Here is a 23,432-nt window from a genome sequence, read left to right as displayed (position 1 = left end):
CAGTACATGCATGTTTGAAATGTAAAAAAAAAACTGCCTTTGTTTTTAGAGGCAGAAAGCATGGCTCTCAGGATGAAAACCTTCCTAAGCTATTATCTGTTGGCAGCAATTATGTGCTTAAGGTAGCTCTAATAGTCTTAAAGGCAACATGTTTCCCAGTGTGAGACCTGCATCAAAAAATGCACCCTTGTAATTTTCTAGTGAATAGCCCACATTGATGCTGTGACGTGCGACCGTCCATACAGAACCACCGACACTTCTAAGAAAAATATCCATGGCTAAATCCAGAAATTTGTTCTGTCTCTGCCCCAACTGAGAAGTGCAAACCTACAAAACACTGCAGTGCTGCTGCTGTTTTTTTCTCTCTGTATATTGATTACATTTCAGTGTTTAAAAACTTAGTGTGGTCTGCTTTCAGGTCCCCATAAACCAGGCAGGAAGAAACCAGAACTTTGTTACTGATACTCAGTGTGTTTCTTAAAATGCTGTCAATAAAATCTACCCAAACCAACAAAAAACTTTTCTTTTATCAAGAAAAGACAACCTGAATTTGTCTCTGTCTGGCAACCTGACCCCTCAGGCGGTGACAACTTGGAAGTAAACAACATGGCCACCAGCAACAATGTTTGCAGAAGGTAAAATGTAATTCTTGTTCTGTGTATGGAGTTCTGTAGTCAAAGAACCAGACCTCTTCAAGCAATAGCTGTTACTGTAACAGTGATGAAGTGTTCACATGGGAGTTTTTGTTGTTGTTGTTCAAAACCAGGAATGTTTTTAACCATTTGTGTCCCCTCAAAAATGGCTTAAGAGTTTTTTTAAATTTTTTAAAGAAAAAAACGGGTTCCTTGTGTATTTATGTGAACAGCAGAGAGAGAGAGAGAGAGAGTAGGGTTTTAGGCCATTCTAGGTGTTTCTGTGTGGACAAAAACATTTCTGGGAACAGACCTGTGGGAGGCGGGTGTGTTTGAAACTGACAACCTGTTTTAGGAAAAAAAAGCTCTTCCATATGGAATTAGCCTAAATAATCTTCATTTATTCTCAAACTATTTGTCAGTTCTACCTTGTCTCCAAAAGAAGTTGTTCACATCTTTCCAGCTGATGTTGGTATTAAATGGCAACAAGACAGAAAACCTGTTACATAAATCAGATTTTCTATATGCTGCAACATCTGCTTAAAGTTCATTATTTGTGCTTTTTAACTATTTTTAACAAACATTTGTTGTAGTTTGAGATTGCATTGGTCACACTGGTTCTAACACTCAATGTTCGCCTGGTTCTCTCATTCTGATCTAAATTCTTACCATCATTAAACTCTAGTGTGAACGCTCTGCAACCCTGAGGTGAGCAGATGTAGCATCACATGCAGTCCATGTGTATCAGTTCTGAAGGTTCTGTACAGTCAGACCACATTATGACTCGACGGTCCCAGTCCTACTAGTTTCAACCATTGTTTGCGTCTGACCTGCTGGTGCAAAATTGCCAGTCACACATTATTGACGTGAAATCATTCAGATTTAAGTTGCTGTGAAAAACATCAGATTTGTATCCAATCTGATTTGGGCTGTTCAAACTGTCCTAAAAAAATCTGATATGGACAAAAAGTTACATTTGGTTCCCTGCAGTATTCTGAACCACCAATTGCAGGATTAGTTTTGTAAACATTCAGCACACACACTTATCTCAAGTTAAGCTTTGCCTTTTGCAGCTGTGGACAATGAAACAATTATCAACAATTACCAGACATATCAAGTATTCAAGTATTCAAGTATTAAAGTCAAAAACAGTTTGACTTAACTGCTATCCATGTAGTTGCAAAATAGAGCTTCCTATATCAGATTAACTGGGAAAACAGATAGCAATTTCCTCCACCTTACTGGATCTATCGTACAGCAATGCCAGAATAGTAGCGGATACAGTGGCTTTAATCAGATGCAACTCCTCAGAGACAGAGTCATTGGTGTGATTCATATCAAGTGGCTATTGACTAAAGGTGTTTGCGTAAGAGGTACTTGTGATAATGAGTTCACCATGAACACCCAATTAGACCTGAAATCTGTACGCAGTTAAACGACTTTTGTTAGACTAATCTCAGGTGGTCTGTTGTTCAGATGGGAAATTATATTTAAATGTATCACACACACTACAATGTGATCATCTGAATACCTACACCAGGGCTCATTGCCCTACTATGATTATTGTGTTTCAGCTACTAATTGGATTTGGTTTTGATTGTGCTCCAACAGAGCAACAGTCTTATTCAAATTATTGGGGGAAATTGTTATTTTTTCCAGACACCAAGCAAAAAAGTGTTAAGATATTGTCTAATTTTGTGGAACCCAGCAGATAGGGGAGGGAGAAAGTTTTGGAGAAGTTTAAAGCATGGTTAGGTTCTAGAACAATACCTAGAGCTTTGTTCAGTCCATCATATGAACATGGAGAGCGGACGGACCAGCTGTAGACCTACAAAGACACGAAGGTCCACCTAAACTGGGCAAGGACATCATTGATCAGAGAAGCAGCCAGAAGGCTCATGGTAACTCTGTAGGAGCTGCGGAGCTGCAGGTCATCTCAGACATTATTTTGTTTGAGATGACAAAATAATGTAATCTCGGATGATTTGTGAGGAGTTGTACTCTTCACAAATCTGAAGTTTGTGAACGAATGGCTGGAAGAAAGTCATAAACTCTTCTGCTTGCATTTTAGAATATGCCTTAGAGGTGCTCTGTAGGACGACTGACATGTCTTCAACAGTTTATTCACAAACAACTTCAGAGGACTGAGATTCACAGGAACAGCAAAACTGGCACACTGGCATGGTGTCATATGAGTGTGTTTTTCTTCCAAGTTTCAGACAGACATGGTGTCAAGACAGGTTTTCATTTTGAGAACCAGTTGAAATCGTTTTCTGGTTTAATGATATGCAGAGACTGATCTGAATCTATGGGGCATCATTCATCTTAAAGGGGAACAAAATGCCAGCAGCACATCCTCATTTCTGGACAGACAGTACTTTGATTTGACTGCTGCTGTCCTGCTTTACGCTTCACAGCCTTATTTGTCAGTGTTTGAGGATGAACGAGGGTTGATGCTGTTGTTGAGGAGATTACTAAGGTCTGGGCAGGACGATGAGGTAAGGAGCCATTGTGTGATCAATCATGACTGTGCTTCCCTAAAGCTAAAACTGCCGGGAAGCCGGCCAAATCAGTCATTTATGTCGGAGCTTTCTGTTCTCCACCATCCTAATTAATGGCCTGATGTTAATTGGGTGCTGGAAAGCCCGTCACAAACACCCTTCCAGGATGTTTGCTGGATGTCAGAAAACTTCATGAGTCGAACAGAAGCAACTGTTTAGATCTGGCCTGTGTAAACCACCTACAGAGTATGTTTGTTTGCTAATACTCTTGTGGGTTCAATTAGCAATTTATGAAAAGCAATGAAAACACAAGGAATGCTTCCTAAAATCTGCTGGGTTAGTTTGCACTCTTTCAGCTCCAGGAGGCAAAAGTATTGCCTTTAGTTTCAAACTGCAAACACAGTTTTGCAGTGGTGTTAGAATCCACCATTCCTCAAGGTAAAATAGGCCCTGGCTTCTCCTGGAGAGAGTTTCCCTGAGTGTGCTGCTTCTCTGAACAGTCCTAGAGCATCCATGTGATTTGTATTTGGTGACACAAGTGGACACAGACAGCGCATGTATGAATGTTTGTTAATTTCTGTGTTGACCCTGTATTGGGCTGGTATCCCAACATTTGCCCATTGACTGACAGAGGTAGGCACCATAGAAATCTCAAGATGTTTTTTTTTTTTGTCAGACTTGCACTTTTTATTGGTTTAATTTAATGATATGTTTATGCTCCTTTTTAAAAAAAAAAAATTAATTTTACTTGATTGTTTAGCAATGAAGACAAAATTCATAAAGACCTGACACAGAGAAAGAGATGCTTTACCCTGGGCTTAATTTATAACCTACCAACAGTTTGACCAGCAGTTTGGTGGGAGACTGAATCATTATATCTTTATACAGTAGGTGACGCTGATAAAATGACAAATAATAATTAATATAAAAATGTTGTGATAAAAAGTCCAAATTGCTCATCCCTATCTATAAGTTACAGTGCACCTTTAACAAAAAAATCACAACCGCTGACTTCTCTGCTTCAATTAACCTTCCCACAATCCTTTGCTGCTTCACTGTCACTGTCACATGATCAGCCTCATTCTCTCTCCCCTCCAGACGCAAACACCAACAACATGAAAATGAATACCGGGTGTATATTGGCCCATTTTTATTCATGGTACCATTCCTGACATGTAAATAACTGTTAATATCATCATAAACCAATGTTAGTGTTGATATATTGTGCATACCTACTAAAGTAGGTTGATTCTTGAACTACAGAGATGGCCAGTGGTTGAACTGCCTGAGCTTCCTCTAAGCCCAGAAACATGACCATTTGATTTACTGTAAGTTTACTGGATTTACTCTGAGCTGCCCTCAGGCATGAGTGCGTGTGGGAATGACTATATGTCCTGTGAGTCTCTGTGTTGCCCTGTGATGAACTGTCCTAACTCTTACCCAATGGACTGGGCACCATCCCTATGCAACCCTAAAAGGAAGCAACAATAGATGGATGGAAGGTTGTTTTTAGGGTTTAAAGTGTTCTAAACAGAAAATGACTCTGAGAAGGCTGCTGTACCAGAACTAGACTGAAGTCTATGACATGACTTTGAGGCCTTCAGAATGCCACTACAACAACTAACAACGGCCACTTGTTGTCATGGTGTTTATATAAGTGGATTCTAATTATGTCAGTGTTAAAGGTTAGTAATTTACTGTCTCCAGCACCAGCCTTTATGTGTCAGATCTTATTTGGTTTTTTTCTTTTTGCTTTTTCCCACTTGTCCCAATGCAGTTAGATCTTGTTAAAATTTAGACCAGTAAATTGTTACCATAGTGATTTCATCTGGTTCATCAGTTAGAACATTTTTCAACCACATACAATGACTACATTCCTCTTCTTTTTTATTATGGGGTGTGCTAGAAATGATAAAAAGTCACTGCAGCAAAAATGGAAAAATATCCCTTGGATTAATTTATATAATTTTTTTCCTGCCAGGCACTTAGTGAAAGTGCCCTCAGAGAGGAAAGTCACATTGGGTTTGATGTCTGGCCAATGGAACTCAAGGATATGGAACACCAGGACTGAGTCCAAATTGGAAACACCAGTATTTTACAAGAAAACACTTCCAGAATATATTACAGCTCAGATTTGAGAGGCACTCTGACATTGATGCAGACATGTGTTAAGACAAGCGAAGAACATATGGATCATTGGCACACTTTGTCATTTGAATAGTATTGACTGAGTATGGATGGAAGAAGATATGTTCAGAGATTTGTGCTGCAGTTGAGAACTGACTGGCGAGAAAAAACATTCAAAAACTTTCTGTTGCAATAATTTCATCTTCTTTTTATGTACATTTTCAGTTTCTCTATGTAGAGCTGACCAAAATAAGTAATTTCTGCCATGTTATCCATTAGTTTTATTCTTTTACATGGACTTACTCTGCTTTATGTCATGTTGGGTTGAAGACCACATCACAACTGCAGATCTTGATCCATCTGTAGACCATAGCCTGTTCAGATGGTTGTAACGTCATCCAGTGTCTCAGTGGTTGTTCGGTTCATAGGCAGAATAAGTGGTCAAGCTGCTAATTCTCTGAGTAAGCCACAAAGGAGAATCAGCTGAGCCCAGTGGATCTTGCAGCTCTAACACTTCACTTTGCTGTTGCTCATCTGATTTTTGTAATGCAGGCTTGTTATTTGACAGCACACATTGATACAGTGTGAAGGTGCTACAATGAAAGGGCAGCTGTTGGAGTCCAGACCTGAATAATCTACGCTTAACAAATCAGAATATAAAATATACATGGTGGCTGCCTGTGTGTCATCTGACCTGTCGCTTTGCACATTCAGATGGTTTGAGATAAACTAGATTTGATTGTTACTTACATTTCACTACACTGATATGCCAGCCTAACCTTCAATGAGTTCCTCATGTCATTATTTGACTGTTTCCTGTGGTTCTGTCATCTAGTCAGGTTTTTCTCAGAAGGCCCTGACAAAGGCAAATCCTGCCGTGTTTACAATGGAACAGATACAACATATAAAGTCCCAAACATGCACTCATGCAGTGTTCTATCTGCCACTCAACAATGTAACAAAGGCCTGTGCTCAGCAGACTGTGTGAATGGAAGGAGGATGAGGTGTTTTTTCCGCTCTCTCCTCTGGTGTATCGTCTCACTATCATCTTGAGGCTGGAATGATGAGACCAGGCAAGCAGATATCTCTGCTTTGTCTCAGTGTAATGGAAATGCATTCACGCTCACAACATGGCCGACTTAACATTGTTGATAGTCCTGAGTTAACATGGCACACAAGTAGGCTTTATGGCTGATTGTTCTTTTATGGCCTCCATGGTTCTTGTCATCATTCAAGCTAATGCCATCAGTAACTACTCCTCTGGAGATAGTTGAATTAGCCTGGGTCTGCCTGCCGTGTTACTGCCCATATTTTCCATTATTGCATGACAGCTATGAGATAAGATGAATTTAAATGATCCCTGTGGGGCCGTGGGGTCAGTGCAGCAGTACAAAATGAATTATAAATAGGAAAACAATACAGTTCCTGGCTGATTGTAAATGCATATGTTGTTAATGGTGGTGATGGCGGGGGATATTAGAGATTAAAGAGGTTGTACTTTATAGGTAATCAATGTGGGATAATTACATCCTTGGTGGAGTTTAGCTTTCTTGTTGATGGTGGAAACTGGGAATCCTCACTTTATCCACATGGTGCCATATGGATAGATTTTGTTCTGTAATCCTTTGGGGTGGGCAACAATTTAAATTCATCAATGCATTGCAGTTAATTTTCTTCCAATATAATATAGATTCTGAAAATTCTGTGAATCAATATTGCATTGGTCAGAGGGTTCGCGCCATGGTGAGCAATACTTTGGAGAAACGTTTGACTTTTCATATTTGAGCGTACCACTTCCTACATTTCCTACACTTTTTGTCAGGGAACTCAACAGAAGCGAGTTTGATGAGCTAGTTGTTCAGCCAGCGCCATTTCTTTGCACCAATGGCGGCGCAGAGAGCGGCCATGATGCAATTTGCTGCTGGCTATATCAGCTCTGTGTCACATTTGAAACCCTTTGATGCGAAGTTGTCTTTTTTCTTGAGTTTACTGGCAAACCTTTGGTGTGTTTTACCACCACCAACTGGTGAGGGGTCAGGGTCAGAATGGCAATATTTTTCAAATATGTTTGAAAATGATTCTTCAAAAATGTTATGAATTATCCTAGTAAAGAAGTAAGGAGTAATTAAAGGAGTTACTTCAATTTACAATTTTCAGTTACAGCACTGTATTTCTTTTTTACTTTGTACTTCACATTGAGCATGTGTCTACTTCATGTCTACTTCTTTATTTTCAGATGTTGTGGCTCAAAAATTGTGATACCCTATTAAAGTAATGTATGTTAGGCAAGAAAAATAAAAAAAAGTAATGCTTAAAAATATTAATAGATAATCCAAATAATTATTTGTATACAATATCAAATCAACATCAAATCAAATTGTGACCCAAAGAATCAAAATTGAATTGAATTGTGAGGTTTTTAACAATACCTGTAAATAAAAAAATAATAAAATAAAAATGTATCTGAATTGGCCAAATTCAGAATCATCTCTTCATACCAGAAAGAAAAGCCAAAATCTGTATCGATCAATAACATTTTAGCTGGTGTATTTCTGATATTTAATTTTGACCCTGTGAATATAAATAAACCAGTTTATTTATCTTTCACATTATTTTGTCCTTTTCTCTGTCACAGTATAGTTAGTTTGTTTTGTGGAGAGAGCAAAACAATGATTAAAGGAGAAATAGTTTTTTGACCTTGATGGCTGACATTGCTTTTCAGGGCTGACTTGAGTCTGAAAAAGGCAGCCATGCATAACATCTCTGCGGTGTTTGGATCTATCGCAGCTCCTCTGGATGTGACATGTCCCTGTGCTGAATCTGTCACCATAATGCTACTGTGTGTGCTGTTATTATCATCCACTGCCACATGTAGGAGAAAGAAAGCAGGTTTATTTCTGCAAATGCTGACTTGCCAACAGATGTAGTGGAAGAGTGATGTGGAAGGGATACTTTAGAGGACACTTTTACACTTTTTAGGAAACCCAACACAGAAAACTTTCCAAGCACGCTTACAGCGCAAACTGGGATCAGTAACATTAGCCTGCTCATGTTCTAGCTACTGGTAGACCATTTCAACAAAAAACGTCAAACACAATCACACTTCTGGCAATTTTGACAGGAACTGTAAATACTACATGACTTTGTTTATAATATACTAGCCTTTCACAATGACTGTAACAGTAAAAGACAAATGTTCTATTGCTGGAGAGTAAAAGGAAAACTTGAAAAACATTAGCAATTTAAATGTTTCTTGTTTATGTTTTATAGATCCACTTTTTCAGTTAGGCCCGGGTCACATTACTGTGTATCTGCCTTTTGTTTCAGTGACTTAGGAAGACATGATGTCATAGTAAACACTTCACCATCATCTAACTCTAAATGTAACACTATAGATGCCACCAGATGGATGTCTACACATTCTATTACACACACCGTGTATGTCACACATGTACCAGTGTGATTCAACTATCAGAGCTGTGACTCAATAATATTACCTAATCTCAGTCTGTGCTCTCTGTGCTGATAAGGATCCACTAAAGTTGACATACTGGATCCTAGAGTATGAAAGGGAGACCTACTCTCTTATTATTTGGCTAACAGTTACATGACCACTTGGTGGCACTATTGAAATTCTGAATTTTTATTCCCATGTGATCAGTTCATTCCTTTATTTTTTAAGAAATATGTTATAGAATAAATCTAGATGGCGATGTCATCACAGAAGCATCACATCCATTATGAAAATAGCAGAAAACCAATTTCCACACCCTTGTTCCCAATATGCAAACTATTCAGAATGAGTGCATAGGAAGTGATTAAAGAATAGGTTGGACCGAAAAAATAATCAGAAAATTCCAATGTGCAGGAGGACAGTCACATACTGTATTTTATTATTCAGTCCAATAGTAGTAATAAAGTTGAATAAAAGAATGGCAATAAGTAAAGTTAAACCCCCACCTTCCGAAATACTTTACAGTTTCTGTGTGGATGTTTGAAACAGAATCTGCCAGGCTGAAGCTGTGTCATTGGTTAATATTTAAATTGTGGTAAGACAGTCGACCCTTCCTTCTGGCTGTTTGTTTAGTCTCCAACAAGAACGATGCTTGTCTATGTTTAATCAGAATTTGTTTTAGGAAAGGCAGGGATGTTTTTTAGTGTCGTGGAGCTTTTGTTCTGGTGATCCTCTGTTCTGAATTTCTTGGAACGAGTCTTCTTCTCACACTCTCATTAAGTATTGATGGCTCGTAGTGTGATAGGTTCTAAATGAAGACATTAGCTTTTGTTGGTTAACGTGCTGCTCCAGATGACAGCTGCTGTCACTAAGGTCATGCATGATGTGGACAAGAGCTGTGGTGACAGTGTTAGTCTGTTCTGTTCTCCTGTCATGTTTCTCTGTGTATCTCTTGCCCCTGATTTGCACGCTTATTGGCTATAAATACTGTTTCCATTTCATTTTATATCTCATTTAAAATATTCAACTGGAAATTAATTTTCATTGTTGGATAGTAATTTTGTGTCCAATAATTTTCTACGCATTTGAGTAAATAATAATAAAAAAACACAGTTAAAAAAATGCTAGCTTGTCATACACTCTGGTCACACTAATACCAATTGTCCAATATATGTGTCGTATGAGACATTCTTAGGAAAATGGAGATAATTTGTTTTGAGATGTGTGTGTGTGTGTGTGTGTGGCATTGCATTTCATATGTTGTAGAGCCCATCTTTTTTAAAATAAATAGTACATTGTGAGGACCCACTGCTCCTTATAGGGCTCAATACCCAGGCTCCATAAGAAGAAGAGCTGTTTTAGTGTTAGGGTTACGACTAAGGTGTGAATTTAGTCCAGGTTTGGTTTGGAGTTAGGCATGTACTGATAATGATTAGGATTAGGGTAAGGTTATAGAAATGAGTGAAAAATTAATGGAAGTCAGTGCAACGTTGTTGTAAAGCTACAAAGACTTTCCGTATGTCTGTTGGAGGCTGAGGAACACAAATAAAATTTGCCATTGTTCTTTTTATCATTGAGCTTATCAAAAATATTCTAAAAAACTGCATATGAGGAAGCTGAAAAGCTAGATGCAATGCTATTTGATGCTGGTGTTTACAAAGCAGCCAATCCAGGAGTCCTATTCATTTTCTTAGAAGATGATTGGCTATTCCCCCAATACCGGAAATCAGAAAGACAGTGCACGTTAGCTTCTGTGACAGTGTTGCAACGGTTTAATGGAGGAGGTAAAAGTGTTTTCTGAGGGAATTTCAAGTATTCTAACTGAGTTCAGCTGGTCGTGGGATCCACTGTATTGGCAAAAATAAATTTCTTCTAACTTTGTCAACAAATTTGCCTAAATGAAATTTCCCAGTAATCCACTGGGCTTAATATGTGGATTAAGCCCTGTGGATTCACCAACGCAATAGTTGCTTCTGCTCTTCTGCAGTGTGATTATAAAATGTTTTCTGGCAATCACCTGGTCAGCTCCACTGACACCAGAAAAAACACTAGCATTTGTCTTAGACAAAACCACATATTCATGCCATCTTTTTAAATTTCATTATAATAAAATAATCAGGATTAAGACCTTAATGAGAAAACTGATAACTACACATACTCCTCCAATTGCTATGCTGTCTTCTGGACTTGTTTTCCTCCTATCTGGTGGTGCCTTCAACCAGTATGAGAGAACCTGCGACTATGACACAGTAAGAGTCAGCAATGAATGAACCTCGTCATCAGTTTTTGCTGCATGTACATTTGGCCCTATTGTTGGTTTATGTAGATTTCAGGCATATTTAAGAGTGAGAAGATTTATTTGAGAAACACTTCACTGTGTCCAAAAGATCCTGGGTGATGTTAAAGAACAAACCAGTGAGCTGCAAGATGACTCCTGTTTGTGTGCTAGAGTAATTAGAAGTTCCTGCTGGGGAGTCCAGGCTTAAATATTTAATCTTAAGGGAGCCGTGGCAAACATGTCATGCTGCCTGAGTCCTTTATGTCCAATTCACAGAGTCCACCGTGCAACAGCCACTGGTAAGATGCCTTGTAATTAAAACAGATTGGGATTGTGCAGACGGTGAGTTCCTGATCATGATTGCCTTGTTGGAAGCTCTCTGCAGCATTAATGTGTGATGGTACGCCATGGGTTTGTAGATGTGTGTCAGTGATAAGGCGGAGATGTGTGAATGTTTGGGAAGAGCAGCAGCCGCTTATTCCGCAGAGCTGACGGCTGACTGAAGCTGTTTTGTTCAGAAACAGGAGAGATGCAGATAAAAGGCTCCCATTCTAACAGAAAGGTAGCAGAGAGACAGACCCAGACTGACACAGGATGTGGAAGACAGACTTGCAGTCAGGTTAATATTTACTCATTCATCTTGTTGATGTCGATTATGTTCATCCTCGCCCTGCTTTTTGTCTTCTTCTCCACGTCCCCATTTTGACAGATATGTGTCACAAAGATGTCCACACGCGGCTGCCAGGGAACAGACTCGGTCATCAAGCCCCTGGACACCATCCCTGAGGACAAGAAGGTGAGAGTTCAGCGCACGCAGAGCGGCTTTGACCCATTTGAGAAGCCTGCCAGCCAGGTGAAGAGGGTCCACTCGGAAAACAATGCCTGCATTACCGCCAAGAGCTCATCTACTGGGAAAGAATCGCCCAAACTGCGCAGGCACTCCAGCCCAAGTTCTGTAAGTGTACTTCTGCTTTATTATGATTCATGTGTCTATGAGAAGTTGGTGTTATTAATGACCAACTATTGTTATGGGCTATCTGTTGTTAGAAATGCTATATTACCACTAATTGAATTACCATAAAATGAAAATCATGCTTTACTTATTTAAACAGAAATATTATGCTGTTGCTTCACAGATGTATTGAAACGCTGATGGGTCTTAAACCATTTCCAAACAAATGCCTTGAAACTTCACAGGTAATATTCAGTTCAGAAATACTTAACTTATCCCAAAGGGAAATTAAACATCATCCCTCTTACTTTCCTATTATCTTCAAAGAGTTGTTGAGGATAGTGATGCTGTGGGCAGGAAGGAACTGTGGTACCGAGTAGTACAGTTATACATCTGAAGAAGACTCTGACTAAGGGCTGCTGTTAAGTTGCTCAATATCTGGGCAGCAGAGGCAATATTCCACAGTATCACTTCCTGGATGACACCATCAGTCATTGGCAAGCTCTGCTAATCCGGTCCTTTGCTGTTGCCGCTCCTCTGTAAGGGCATTTTCACCACTGATAGTAAAGTAGACTTGGTTCAAGTTGGAACCAAAACATTTGTTCCATTTCAAGCTGCTGTGATTCTCTTTCACACTGAACCAAACCTTTTGAAAACTCTGTTTACCCCCTTGTCTGTCTGAAGAAGATACTGAAATGTAAATATAAATGGAACGACTGATAAATGGAGGATTTCAATCATCTGCTGCTTGACTTGCATGTTTGTTTTGGTTGTATTTACCCAGAATACCATGCGATGTAGTCAGCTTCCTGTTTTTGGAGTGGTCTCTGATCCACTTGGCGTTGCAATCGGAGTTTACTTCAACTGAACCCAGATTAGGATTGTTGGTGGACCACAATTTGCTTTTTTTCCACATCAGAGTTTGATTGAGCATTCACACCTCCCCAAACTCTGGCAAACAAACCAGAGTTTGATTAAAACGGACTAAAGAGGGCTGGTGTGAATGCACCATAAGTCATGCTGCTCTGTTTTTAGAAAGAACACTTTCTCCTGTCAGCTCTTCCTAACAAACAATCCATGTTTTGTTTTTCCTAATTGTCCTGTCATAAACTTTCCTATTTACCACACTAACTGAGACCCGTAGAATCTGATAGTGTTCTACTTTTGTACTTTAGTTCATGTTTAAATAGCTCTACAACCCAATAAATACCCACTCATTTTTATTGTTCCTAAAAAATGAACCACTCGAGTCCAGGTTGCACTTAGTTTTGTATCTACTTTGAATGAGGACCTCAATAGAAGAGGGTTGAATGGCCATATAACAAAAGACTGTTCCTGTCTTACCTGCATTGAAACTTATTTTCAGCCTTGGTGAATAATTTATTTTGCCCCCTATTAGTTTTACAAAGTGAGCGGTCTGCACCATGCTTCCTTAAATAAAATGAAACACCAAACTAATCTTCTTTCAATTCAACCTGTGCAAATAGAAACTCGCAATGTAGCAGAGTGACTCTGTTTAGTCTAATTAGGATATATTTGAGATGAATATTGCCCTGCATTTAAAACAAGAAGTGATCATACTCTGCTGCCAGGTCCACAACTCCCACCGTCCTAGCAGGAACAAGAGGAAAGAGAGAACACCATCTGGAAAGCTGCCGATGAGCAGTCACTTCTGTTTGATCAACAATGGGCGAGAGAGCAGTCAACAGTAATGTAGGTGTTGCCATGGAAACACAGCTTTTTGCTTTTGGGAGGCTTTTTCTTTTGTTCACAATTAGTCATTTTGTATTTTCCCTTCAACAAACTATTTAAATATAGAACAATTATCACCGTGCTCCTCTGCTGGACTCTCAGTCCCATCTTGTACGGCTACAACAAGCAAAGCAAAGCTTACAATGAACTCCTTCATATTCCCTCAAGTACTTATATATGATTTGTGCACTGTTAAAGCCAGATGTTTACATAAACAGCAAAAGAAGACACATAAGGGTTCATTTCCTGTTTATGTCAGTTAGAACTCCCAAAACATCTCAGAGAATCATTTTAACTTTCTTGAAATCTCTGAGGTTTCCAACCATTTCCTCAGTTTATGTGGAAAATTTGTTCCTCCTGACAGAACTGGTGTAAGCTGGTCAGGTTTGTTGGTCTCCTTGCTCACATACACAGCTTTTCACATTTGCTCACAAATGTTCTGTGGAATTGAAAACAAGAATTTCCGATGGCCACTCCAGAACATTGAGTTTGTTGTTTTTAAGACACTTTGTACCTAATTTGGTGATTTGATTTTCAAAGGGTCGTTGTCATTTGGAAGATGAGTTTGTGTCCATTTTTAACTTCTTGCTTGATGTTGCCATGCCATCTTTCCGGACGGTGTTCCCTCCCGTCGGCTCGAGACGTACAGTGGCTTCAGCATCATCCTCTGCTCATTATGGGATGGCAAAAAAAACAGGTTGCCCTGCATCCCCCTATTTCAGATGTTAGAGTTTTGGAGGTCAACAATTCCCTTCTCAGTATCTTGGCTGATTTCTTTAGACTTTCCATCATATAGCTCTAGAGTGTTTGAGACGTTGCCTTAAAACACATCAATTATAAAACAATAGATTTAAAATATGAACAAAAAATCAGAAATCTTGAGTGAAGAGCAGCCCATGAAGACTTGGTTTTGGCGTAATTATTATTGCTTAACGCTGCCTTGTTTTTCAAACCCTTTCTGTGAGCTCTGCACCTATGCAGGACAAAGCCAACATGTTGTGATTGCATGTGTAACAGGTGTATGCCAACATGTGGACACACTCTGCCTTGATTATTACTCTGCGGGGAGTGTGTGGTGATGGCTCAGCAGGTGCAGGCTTTCAAGTTGGATGATTAGGGAACATGCCTTCAGTTTTGTGGTTTAATGAATGAAGAAAGGCAAACATGTTCCTCCCAAAGTACACTGACATGCAACGCCTGGACTCCACAATACGTGCTAGGTTTTGATAAGGTTTATCCAAATAGGCTCTTTCTTAACTACAGTTGTAACATGTCAAAGAGAATTGTAATATATGAGCTTTCCAGGCTTTCAGCCCTTAAGGTGAAGTTCACCCCAGCTTTGAAGAGCAGCAGGAAGCCGATGTTTCTATCTGGTGAAAGCTGAAAGTTGGTGTTTTCTCAAAATGCTGCAATAACTACTGTAAGAATGTGTTGGTTATGACTGCTGGACAGTTGTGTTCTATTTAAAATGAGATTAGAGTTTAACTGTAGACTTTGAAGTTTTGTCAGTCAACCTTTTTCATGATAAAGGTGGACTGACAATTTTGCTTGTTATATTGGCTCCACCTGAATTGTTTCTCTCTGTTACATTCACCATTTGTTACTTTAAGGTTCACTTATTTCACTAACAGGACTACACTGGAAAGTATGACAAATTACACACAAAAAAATCTTTACTGATAAATTTTAAGTATTTACATTTACATCTGAATATCTGACTGTTATTTTTGATGCTGGTGCAGTTCTGAGAACAGGAGTATAAGTTTTCATTACTAGTGAGATTGAATGGAGTCAGAGGGAAACAAAGTTATTCAGTTACATCATATGGGGTATACACAAAGAGTGTAGTGTCTTTGTAATATATCAAGTTAAATAGCTATTACAGCTTGGGTGATATAATTTTCATGATATTAGCTCTTATTCTTGTTAATTTTTTGCTTTTGAAGAGAAATTGAAATCAACTATAATTATAATCAGTATTGGTGGTCATAGCTTTATGAAAACCGGACAAAAAAATGTGCATCTCTGTCACAAAATGGTCACATTTACCTGCAAATAATGCTATAATTGTTGGGAAGCTGGAGTTTTGGTTTCTGTGGGGCTGCTTTTCTTGTCTCTAGTTATCCACTAGATGGAGCCAGGAAGCTGTGTTGTCCAGAGGGCGGTCTCAGGTGTTCAGCCATCACACCTGCAGCCTATCTGTCATCAGCCAGTGTTTAAGAGAAGCCTGTCACCAGTCCTTCGATGCCTGAGTGTTGCCGTTCATGGTACTCTGTGCCCCTCAGTGTGTGCTCTTGCTGAGTTTTCTAAGTGTTTTACTCAAGCCTCCCTTGTGTTTTCCTTGTAGGTTCTCAGCGGCTGTTACCTTTGTGCCTTATGAGTTTTACCGTTTCACCTCCAAGATTCTTCATAAAGAAACCCCTGGTTCATAAATCCCTACGACTGGTTCTTCTGGCTGATCAAGTCTGTGCTACAACCTGTCCGCCCTCCAATGAAGTGCAACTAACAAACCCTCATCGCCGCCCATTCTCTCTGGATCTCCTGGCTTCAGTTCCAACCCCACCTGGACCCGGCACTCACCCTAGAAACCAAGTTCCAGCACCAGCAGAATACCTCCCCCTGGTGGATCAGTTCCATTTCACTAGTAAGGTCTCCTATTATTCTCTTTTTCACCTTCAGTACTACTTACTCACCTCTCATCTACTCCATCCTCAGAATCCAGATCTCCAGCTGTCCCATACCCCGGGCAAAGAAGATACATTCAAACTCTTTTTACAATAAACTTTATTTAACTGACACTCTCTGTATCCTGAAGTGTATTCTGCATGTGGGTCAAAAGATTAGCCTCAAATTATGACAGAACACTCAGGCCATGAATCAGACCCCACAGATGCACTTAGGATGACCCTGGCACAACAAGATAACCTCATTCAATCCCATGATTGTACGCTAAGAACTCTCTGTGATCAACAAGGGTTAACTAATCAACGATTGGATCATTTGACTAATCTATTACAAGAAGGTCTTCAACAGACTTCCGCTCCATTTCCTGTGTCCTCGCCAGCCAACTCCAACCCACCGGGCATCAGTCCTCCTACTCCGGATAAATTCTCAGGTGATGTAAAACGTGGTGGTGGCTTTTTGTTACAATGTTCTTTGGTTTTTAATCACTCCCCTCAGAGCTTCTCTCATGACGGTGTTAAGATTTCCTATGTAATATCACTTTTATCTGGAAGAGCTCTTGAGTGGGCTGAAGCACGATTTAAAAACCCCTCTGACTTTCGCTGTTCTTTTGACGAATTTTTGGCTGAGTTTAAACTAACATTTTGTCAAGAATCTGATCTCAATGCCAATTCAAGAAAGTTATGGACAATCAGACAAGGACAAAGATCTGTAGCTGATTTTGCAGTTGATTTCAGAATCAGAGCTGCTGCTTCAGGCTGGAATGACCCAGCAGTTAAAAGCGCATTTTTTCATGCCCTTAATGATTCTCTTAAAGACAAACTTGCTACCCTAGATGAACCTAGAACTCTTAATGAACTAATTTCCCTTGCCATCCGCCTAGATAACCGACTAAGAGACAGCAATAAAGAAGAACTGAACAGAGGGTCCACCGTGAAGTCATTACCATCACCTCCTGTCCCCAGTTCTCATCTCACCTCTTCTTCACAGAGCCAACCAGGACCCATACAAATCGGTCGGACCCGTTTAACCCCTGAGGAACGACAAAAAAAGAATGGACTCTAACCTCTGTCTCTACTGCGGGTCCCTGGGTCATTACATAGCCGCCTGTCCAGTTCGGCCAATGAATCTGGGCCCGTCAGCAGACTCAGGAAGGCTGGCGGGTCATCTAAAAGAAAGACAAAAGACTTCTCCTCAACTCCTACTTCCAGCTACATTATTTTTCAACAATGATTCTCTGAACTTGTCTGTCTTGATTGATTCAGGGTGTGAACGTAATCTCATTGATGCTGTTTTCGTTCAACAGTCCTCCATTGAAACAGTTCCATTGCCATCTCCTCTCCATGTTACCGCTCTGGATGGAAGGGCCCTACCTCGGATAACTCACATGACCAGACCACTGCAGTTACTCATCTCCGGTAACCATTTTGAACAGACCTCATTCTACATATTTCCCACCTTCAATTCACCCATAGTTCTAGGATTTGACTGGTTACAGAAGCACAACCCTCATATCAACTGGTCAGAGTTACATATTGAATCTTGGTCATATGAATGTCACTCATCTTGTCTCCGGTCCGCAGTTCCCCAAAGTTCATCTCCAGCATCTCCACAGGAGGCAGACCCTCCCGACCTGTCACTCGTTCCATCTGATTATCATGATTTAGCTCAAGTGTTCAGCAAAAGTAAAGCCCTCTCACTACCTCCTCATCGCCCATATGACTGTGCCATAGACCTTCTTCCTGGAGCCCCATTGCCATCTAGCCGACTGTACAACATCTCTCGTCCCGAACGAGCAGCCATGGAAACATACATCAACGATTCATTAGCCGCAGGTATCATTCGCCCCTCTTCTTCTCCTCTAGGCGCAGGGTTCTTTTTTGTCGGAAAGAAAGATGGTTCATTACGCCCGTGCATCGATTATAGGGGGTTAAATCAAATAACTGTTAGAAACAAGTATCCATTACCCCTCATTTCTTCAGCCCTAGAACCAGTTCACGGCGCCACAATTTTTTCTAAGCTCGACCTCCGCAATGCTTATCATTTGCTCCGTATCCGCCAGGGGGATGAATGGAAGACCGCTTTTAAAACACCCATAGGACACTTCGAGTATTTAGTCATGCCTTTTGGCCTTTCCAACGCGCCAGCATTTTTTCAAGCCTTAGTAAATGATATGCTCCGAGATTTCCTGAACTTATTCGTGTTTGTATATCTGGACGACATTCTCATTTATTCCAAAACCATATCAGAACATAAGGAACATGTCCGCATGGTGCTCCAACGCCTCCTTGAGAACAGATTATATGTTAAGGCTGAGAAGTGCGAATTCCACAAACCATCTGTTTCATTCTTGGGTTTCATTCTGGAGGGTGGACAGGTAGCACCAACACCCGAAAAGATTAAAGCAGTTCTAGATTGGCCCACTCCTCAGACACGCAAACAGCTTCAAAGATTTCTAGGTTTTGCCAATTTTTATAGACGATTCATCCGCAACTACAGTCAAACAGCTCTACCCCTGACAGCACTCACCTCCTCCAAAATATCTTTTAACTGGACCCCAGAAGCTGAAGCAGCTTTCCTCAGTCTCAAGAACCTGTTCGCCAATGCCCCAGTTCTTATCCAGCCCGACCCCAGCAAACAATTCATTGTGGAGGTGGATGCTTCTGAGACTGGGGTCGGCGCTGTGCTTTCCCAACAGTCAGACTCTGATAACAGAACTCACCCCTGTGCCTTCTTTTCCCGTAGACTCTCACCTGCAGAACGGAACTACGATGTTGGTGACCGAGAACTGTTGGCCATCAAGCTTGCCTTGGAGGAGTGGCGGCACTGGTTGGAGGGTGCAGAACATCCTGTACTGGTCTGGACTGATCACAAGAACCTGTCATACCTCCAGTCAGCCAAACGACTTAACCCCCGTCAGTCCCGCTGGTCTTTGTTTTTCTCTCGGTTTAACCTGTCAATTTCGTATCGCCCAGGTTCCAGGAACATCAAGCCTGATGCGCTCTCCCGGATTTATGCTCCTGACGACTCAAATAAGACCCCAGCCCCCATACTACCGCCTAGCTGCACCGTGGCCACTGTTACATGGGACATTGAAAGCATCATTCGTCAAGCCCAACAGTCTGAACCTGATCCCGGCACCGGACCCACTAACAAGACTTATGTACCAACCACAGCCAGAGCCAAACTCATTCATTGGATTCATTCGGCCAAATTTTCAGCCCATCCAGGAATCAGTCGTACCATAGCACTCATCAACCGTCGATTCTGGTGGCCTTCTGTACATAATGATGTCAAGGAATACGTCCTCGCCTGTTCCACTTGTGCCCGTAATAAGTCATCTCACCGACCTCCATCCGGATTTCTTCAACCTCTCTCCATCCCCAAGCGCCCGTGGTCCCATATTTCCATTGATTTTGTAACTGGACTTCCGCCATCTAGAGGTATGACCACCATCTTTACTATAATAGACCGCTTCTCTAAATCATGTCATCTCATTCCCCTCAGAAAACTTCCCACAGCTTTTCAAACTGCTCAGCTCCTGATAAAACATGTCTTTCGCCTGCATGGAATTCCCCAGGAGATCTTGTCTGATCGCGGTCCTCAGTTTACTTCTCAGGTTTGGAAACACTTCTGCTCTGCTCTAGATGCCAAGGTCACCTTAACATCCGGCTATCATCCCCAATCCAACGGTCAGACTGAGAGACTGAACCAAGAACTTGAGTCAACCCTCAGGTGTTTCACATCCACCGATCCATCTGACTGGAATAAGTTTCTACCCTGGGTGGAGTATGCTCACAACATTCATGTTTCTGCTGCCACTGGTTTTTCTCCATTTGAGGTCTCTCTGGGATATCAACCCCCACTATTTCCATCCGATGAGAAAGACATCTCCGTTTCTTCTGTTCAACACCACATCCGCCGCTGTAAAGACATCTGGAACAAGACCGTCATCGCACTCAACCGCACAGCCGAACAGAACCGACGCTTTGCAGACCGCAAAAGGATCCCCGCTCCCCACTACACACCTGGACAGAAGGTTTGGCTCTCGGCTCGAGATATTTCTCTTAAATCTATGTGTAAGAAACTTTCCCCCAGATTCATTGGCCCATATGAGATCGAATCAGTCATCGGCCCCACTGCAGTCCGTCTCCGTCTTCCGTCCACTTTACGCATCCATCCCACGTTTCATGTGTCCCAAGTCAAACCTGTCCAGACCAGTGCATTGTGCCCTCCTTCCGTGCCCCCGCCCCCCGCCCGGGACATTGATGGGCACCCGGCTTTCGCTGTTCGCCGGGTCGTGGACTCCCGTCGGCGGGGTCGTGGGTGGCAGTACCTCGTTGACTGGGAGGGCTACGGCCCGGAGGAACGGTCCTGGGTGCCCGGTTCTTTCATTTTAGACCCTGGACTCATCTCTGACTACCGTGCCTCACTTCCTTCTTGCTCTTTTGGGCCGCCAGGTGGCGGCCGTTGAGGGGGGGGTACTGTTGGGAAGCTGGAGTTTTGGTTTCTGTGGGGCTGCTTTTCTTGTCTCTAGTTATCCACTAGATGGAGCCAGGAAGCTGTGTTGTCCAGAGGGCGGTCTCAGGTGTTCAGCCATCACACCTGCAGCCTATCTGTCATCAGCCAGTGTTTAAGAGAAGCCTGTCACCAGTCCTTCGATGCCTGAGTGTTGCCGTTCATGGTACTCTGTGCCCCTCAGTGTGTGCTCTTGCTGAGTTTTCTAAGTGTTTTACTCAAGCCTCCCTTGTGTTTTCCTTGTAGGTTCTCAGCGGCTGTTACCTTTGTGCCTTATGAGTTTTACCGTTTCACCTCCAAGATTCTTCATAAAGAAACCCCTGGTTCATAAATCCCTACGACTGGTTCTTCTGGCTGATCAAGTCTGTGCTACAACCTGTCCGCCCTCCAATGAAGTGCAACTAACAAACCCTCATCGCCGCCCATTCTCTCTGGATCTCCTGGCTTCAGTTCCAACCCCACCTGGACCCGGCACTCACCCTAGAAACCAAGTTCCAGCACCAGCAGAATACCTCCCCCTGGTGGATCAGTTCCATTTCACTAGTAAGGTCTCCTATTATTCTCTTTTTCACCTTCAGTACTACTTACTCACCTCTCATCTACTCCATCCTCAGAATCCAGATCTCCAGCTGTCCCATACCCCGGGCAAAGAAGATACATTCAAACTCTTTTTACAATAAACTTTATTTAACTGACACTCTCTGTATCCTGAAGTGTATTCTGCATGTGGGTCAAAAGATTAGCCTCAAATTATGACAATAATTAGCTATTCTTAAGACAGATGTATGTTATTTAATCCAGAAGCCAAATCCTTTTTAGTCAAATATGATAAATCTTAAGAATCCATAAAATATCACTGTTTTATTTAAAGGTGCATTTCCTTATATAATTACAAACATCAATCTGAAGCATGTATTCTGAATCTGTGTTGGTTTTGATTTGAATCTGATCAGCAGTTTTGATTTCTCTCAGCTTTAGCTGACTGTTTTTCTCTTATCTATAACCAATTTACAGCATGCTGTTTTCCCCTGATCTTAACTGAAACAAACATGCGTTTCCTAATCATGCAAATAAGATTTTCTGCTTTTGTATAGTGTTCCTTTTTTAATTTAGCTCACAGTATGAATGACCTAATAAATATGAACACAAACAAGACTTAATAGGACAGACATGAAGGTTGATTGATTTCCTGCCAGAGTGGCTGTAAAACACAAATAAGTTGTTTCAGCCAGATTATGAAAATCTGCAAATTGTGCCCTTCACAGGTGCTCTGTTCAGGAAGTTCAACATGCTTGAATTTCAACCAACATTTCATAACTAAGTACCCCAGTAAAATTGTTATCAGTTGATCAGAATGTATTTATGGGGCACTTCCAACATAACCAGGTTTAACACAGAAGTGTTTTCTAAAAGCTAGAGCATGAAATGCAAACAATTATCAACAAACTCATCAAAAATGGCAAAATAAGCAAAGAACATAATATTAATAACAAATGTACTTGAACGAAACAGGAGAAATTTTCATTGTTTCTTGCTGGATTTTTGGTTTCAACCATTTTGTTCCAATCAACTTGAAAACCTTGAAAAATCTATTATAAGCTAATGTTCTTTTATTTAGTTTGACCTGTGGGATAATATGGAATTTCGTTGTGCAAGAATTATTATTCAGTGTATCATTTTCTGTTTCAGTAATATTTGGTTTGTTTTGAGCTAGAAAAGCAGATTTGCCTTTTTCAAATTCAGGATCTGTCTTCACTACAATTTGGAATAAAAAAGGGAACGCTTTATAGTTAGTCTGAAGGAGAGGAGAGGTTGGCTGGTCGGGAACATCCTACGTTTTGAGTTTAGTGTACAGACAGAGTTTCACTTCCTGCTTGATCCCTGGAGAAAACTTAATTTGTTTAGAAAAGCTCTGAGAAATGCTGAGCTTATTAGCTCTGCAGAAAGCAGAGAGATAACAAGATGGGGCTGGAGGGGCATAAAGTGGAGGAGGGTATCTGTTGAGGATGGGGCGTCTGAAGCCCAGCTATGGATTTGGATGGAAGAGACATTATGCTGAGCTCAGTTTAGGGCTTTTATAAGCACATATATGGAAACTGCTTAAAGACTCATTAATAATGCATGGTGGAAGTATTATAAATAAACCTAAAAAGCATGCATTGTTCCTGAAACATTATTGTTCATTAAAAGAAAGCTGTAAAATGACTAAAAAGTAATTTGAGCAGCATTCAGCTTCTTTGCACCTCAAATCTGTAACAAACTTCCAGAAAACTGCAAAACAGCTGTAACAGCTGTAAGTTCCGTTAAATCAAGACTTTTAAAGATAATTAATGGAACAGTGACCAACACATCTGATGAGCATTAATGATTTTGAATGACAGTTGACAAAATGTAATGTCTGTCACTGGTTTTCACAACTATTGACTATATGATGTGTTTATGATTTTCATGATGTAAAGCACTTTGAACTGCTGTATTGCTGAAATGTGATTTATTGCGAGAGCACAACAGTATTTACGCAATACTTTTGCGAGCT

At 40.8% G+C, this 23,432-nt stretch overlaps 1 protein-coding gene and 1 long non-coding RNA gene across 5 annotated transcripts in view; both read left to right on the top strand.

The window, feature by feature from the left end:
- cdk14 (cyclin dependent kinase 14) overlaps positions 1-23,432 on the top strand; it is a 158,189-nt gene that overhangs the window by 32,993 nt on the left and 101,764 nt on the right. For 3 of the 4 annotated variants that reach the window (XM_014473923.2, XM_005812599.2, XM_023330709.1), the window contains one exon: positions 11,702-11,947. In XM_014473923.2, the coding sequence (XP_014329409.2) occupies positions 11,702-11,947 (246 nt within the window). Of the gene's footprint in view, positions 1-11,484; positions 11,555-11,701; positions 11,948-23,432 lie in introns of those variants that run through there. The other variant, XM_023330708.1, reaches the window with a different exon arrangement.
- On the top strand, positions 15,066-16,494 carry LOC111608098. The gene is made up of 3 exons (XR_002752529.1): positions 15,066-15,963; positions 16,044-16,340; positions 16,412-16,494. It is a non-coding gene; the product is annotated as an uncharacterized LOC111608098 (long non-coding RNA).

Source organism: Xiphophorus maculatus, chromosome 3 (assembly GCF_002775205.1).
Source record: "Xiphophorus maculatus strain JP 163 A chromosome 3, X_maculatus-5.0-male, whole genome shotgun sequence".
Lineage (NCBI taxonomy): Eukaryota > Metazoa > Chordata > Actinopteri > Cyprinodontiformes > Poeciliidae > Xiphophorus > Xiphophorus maculatus.
The sequence above is the reverse complement of the archived record's forward strand: the minus strand, read 5'-3'. Positions and strand labels throughout refer to the sequence as shown.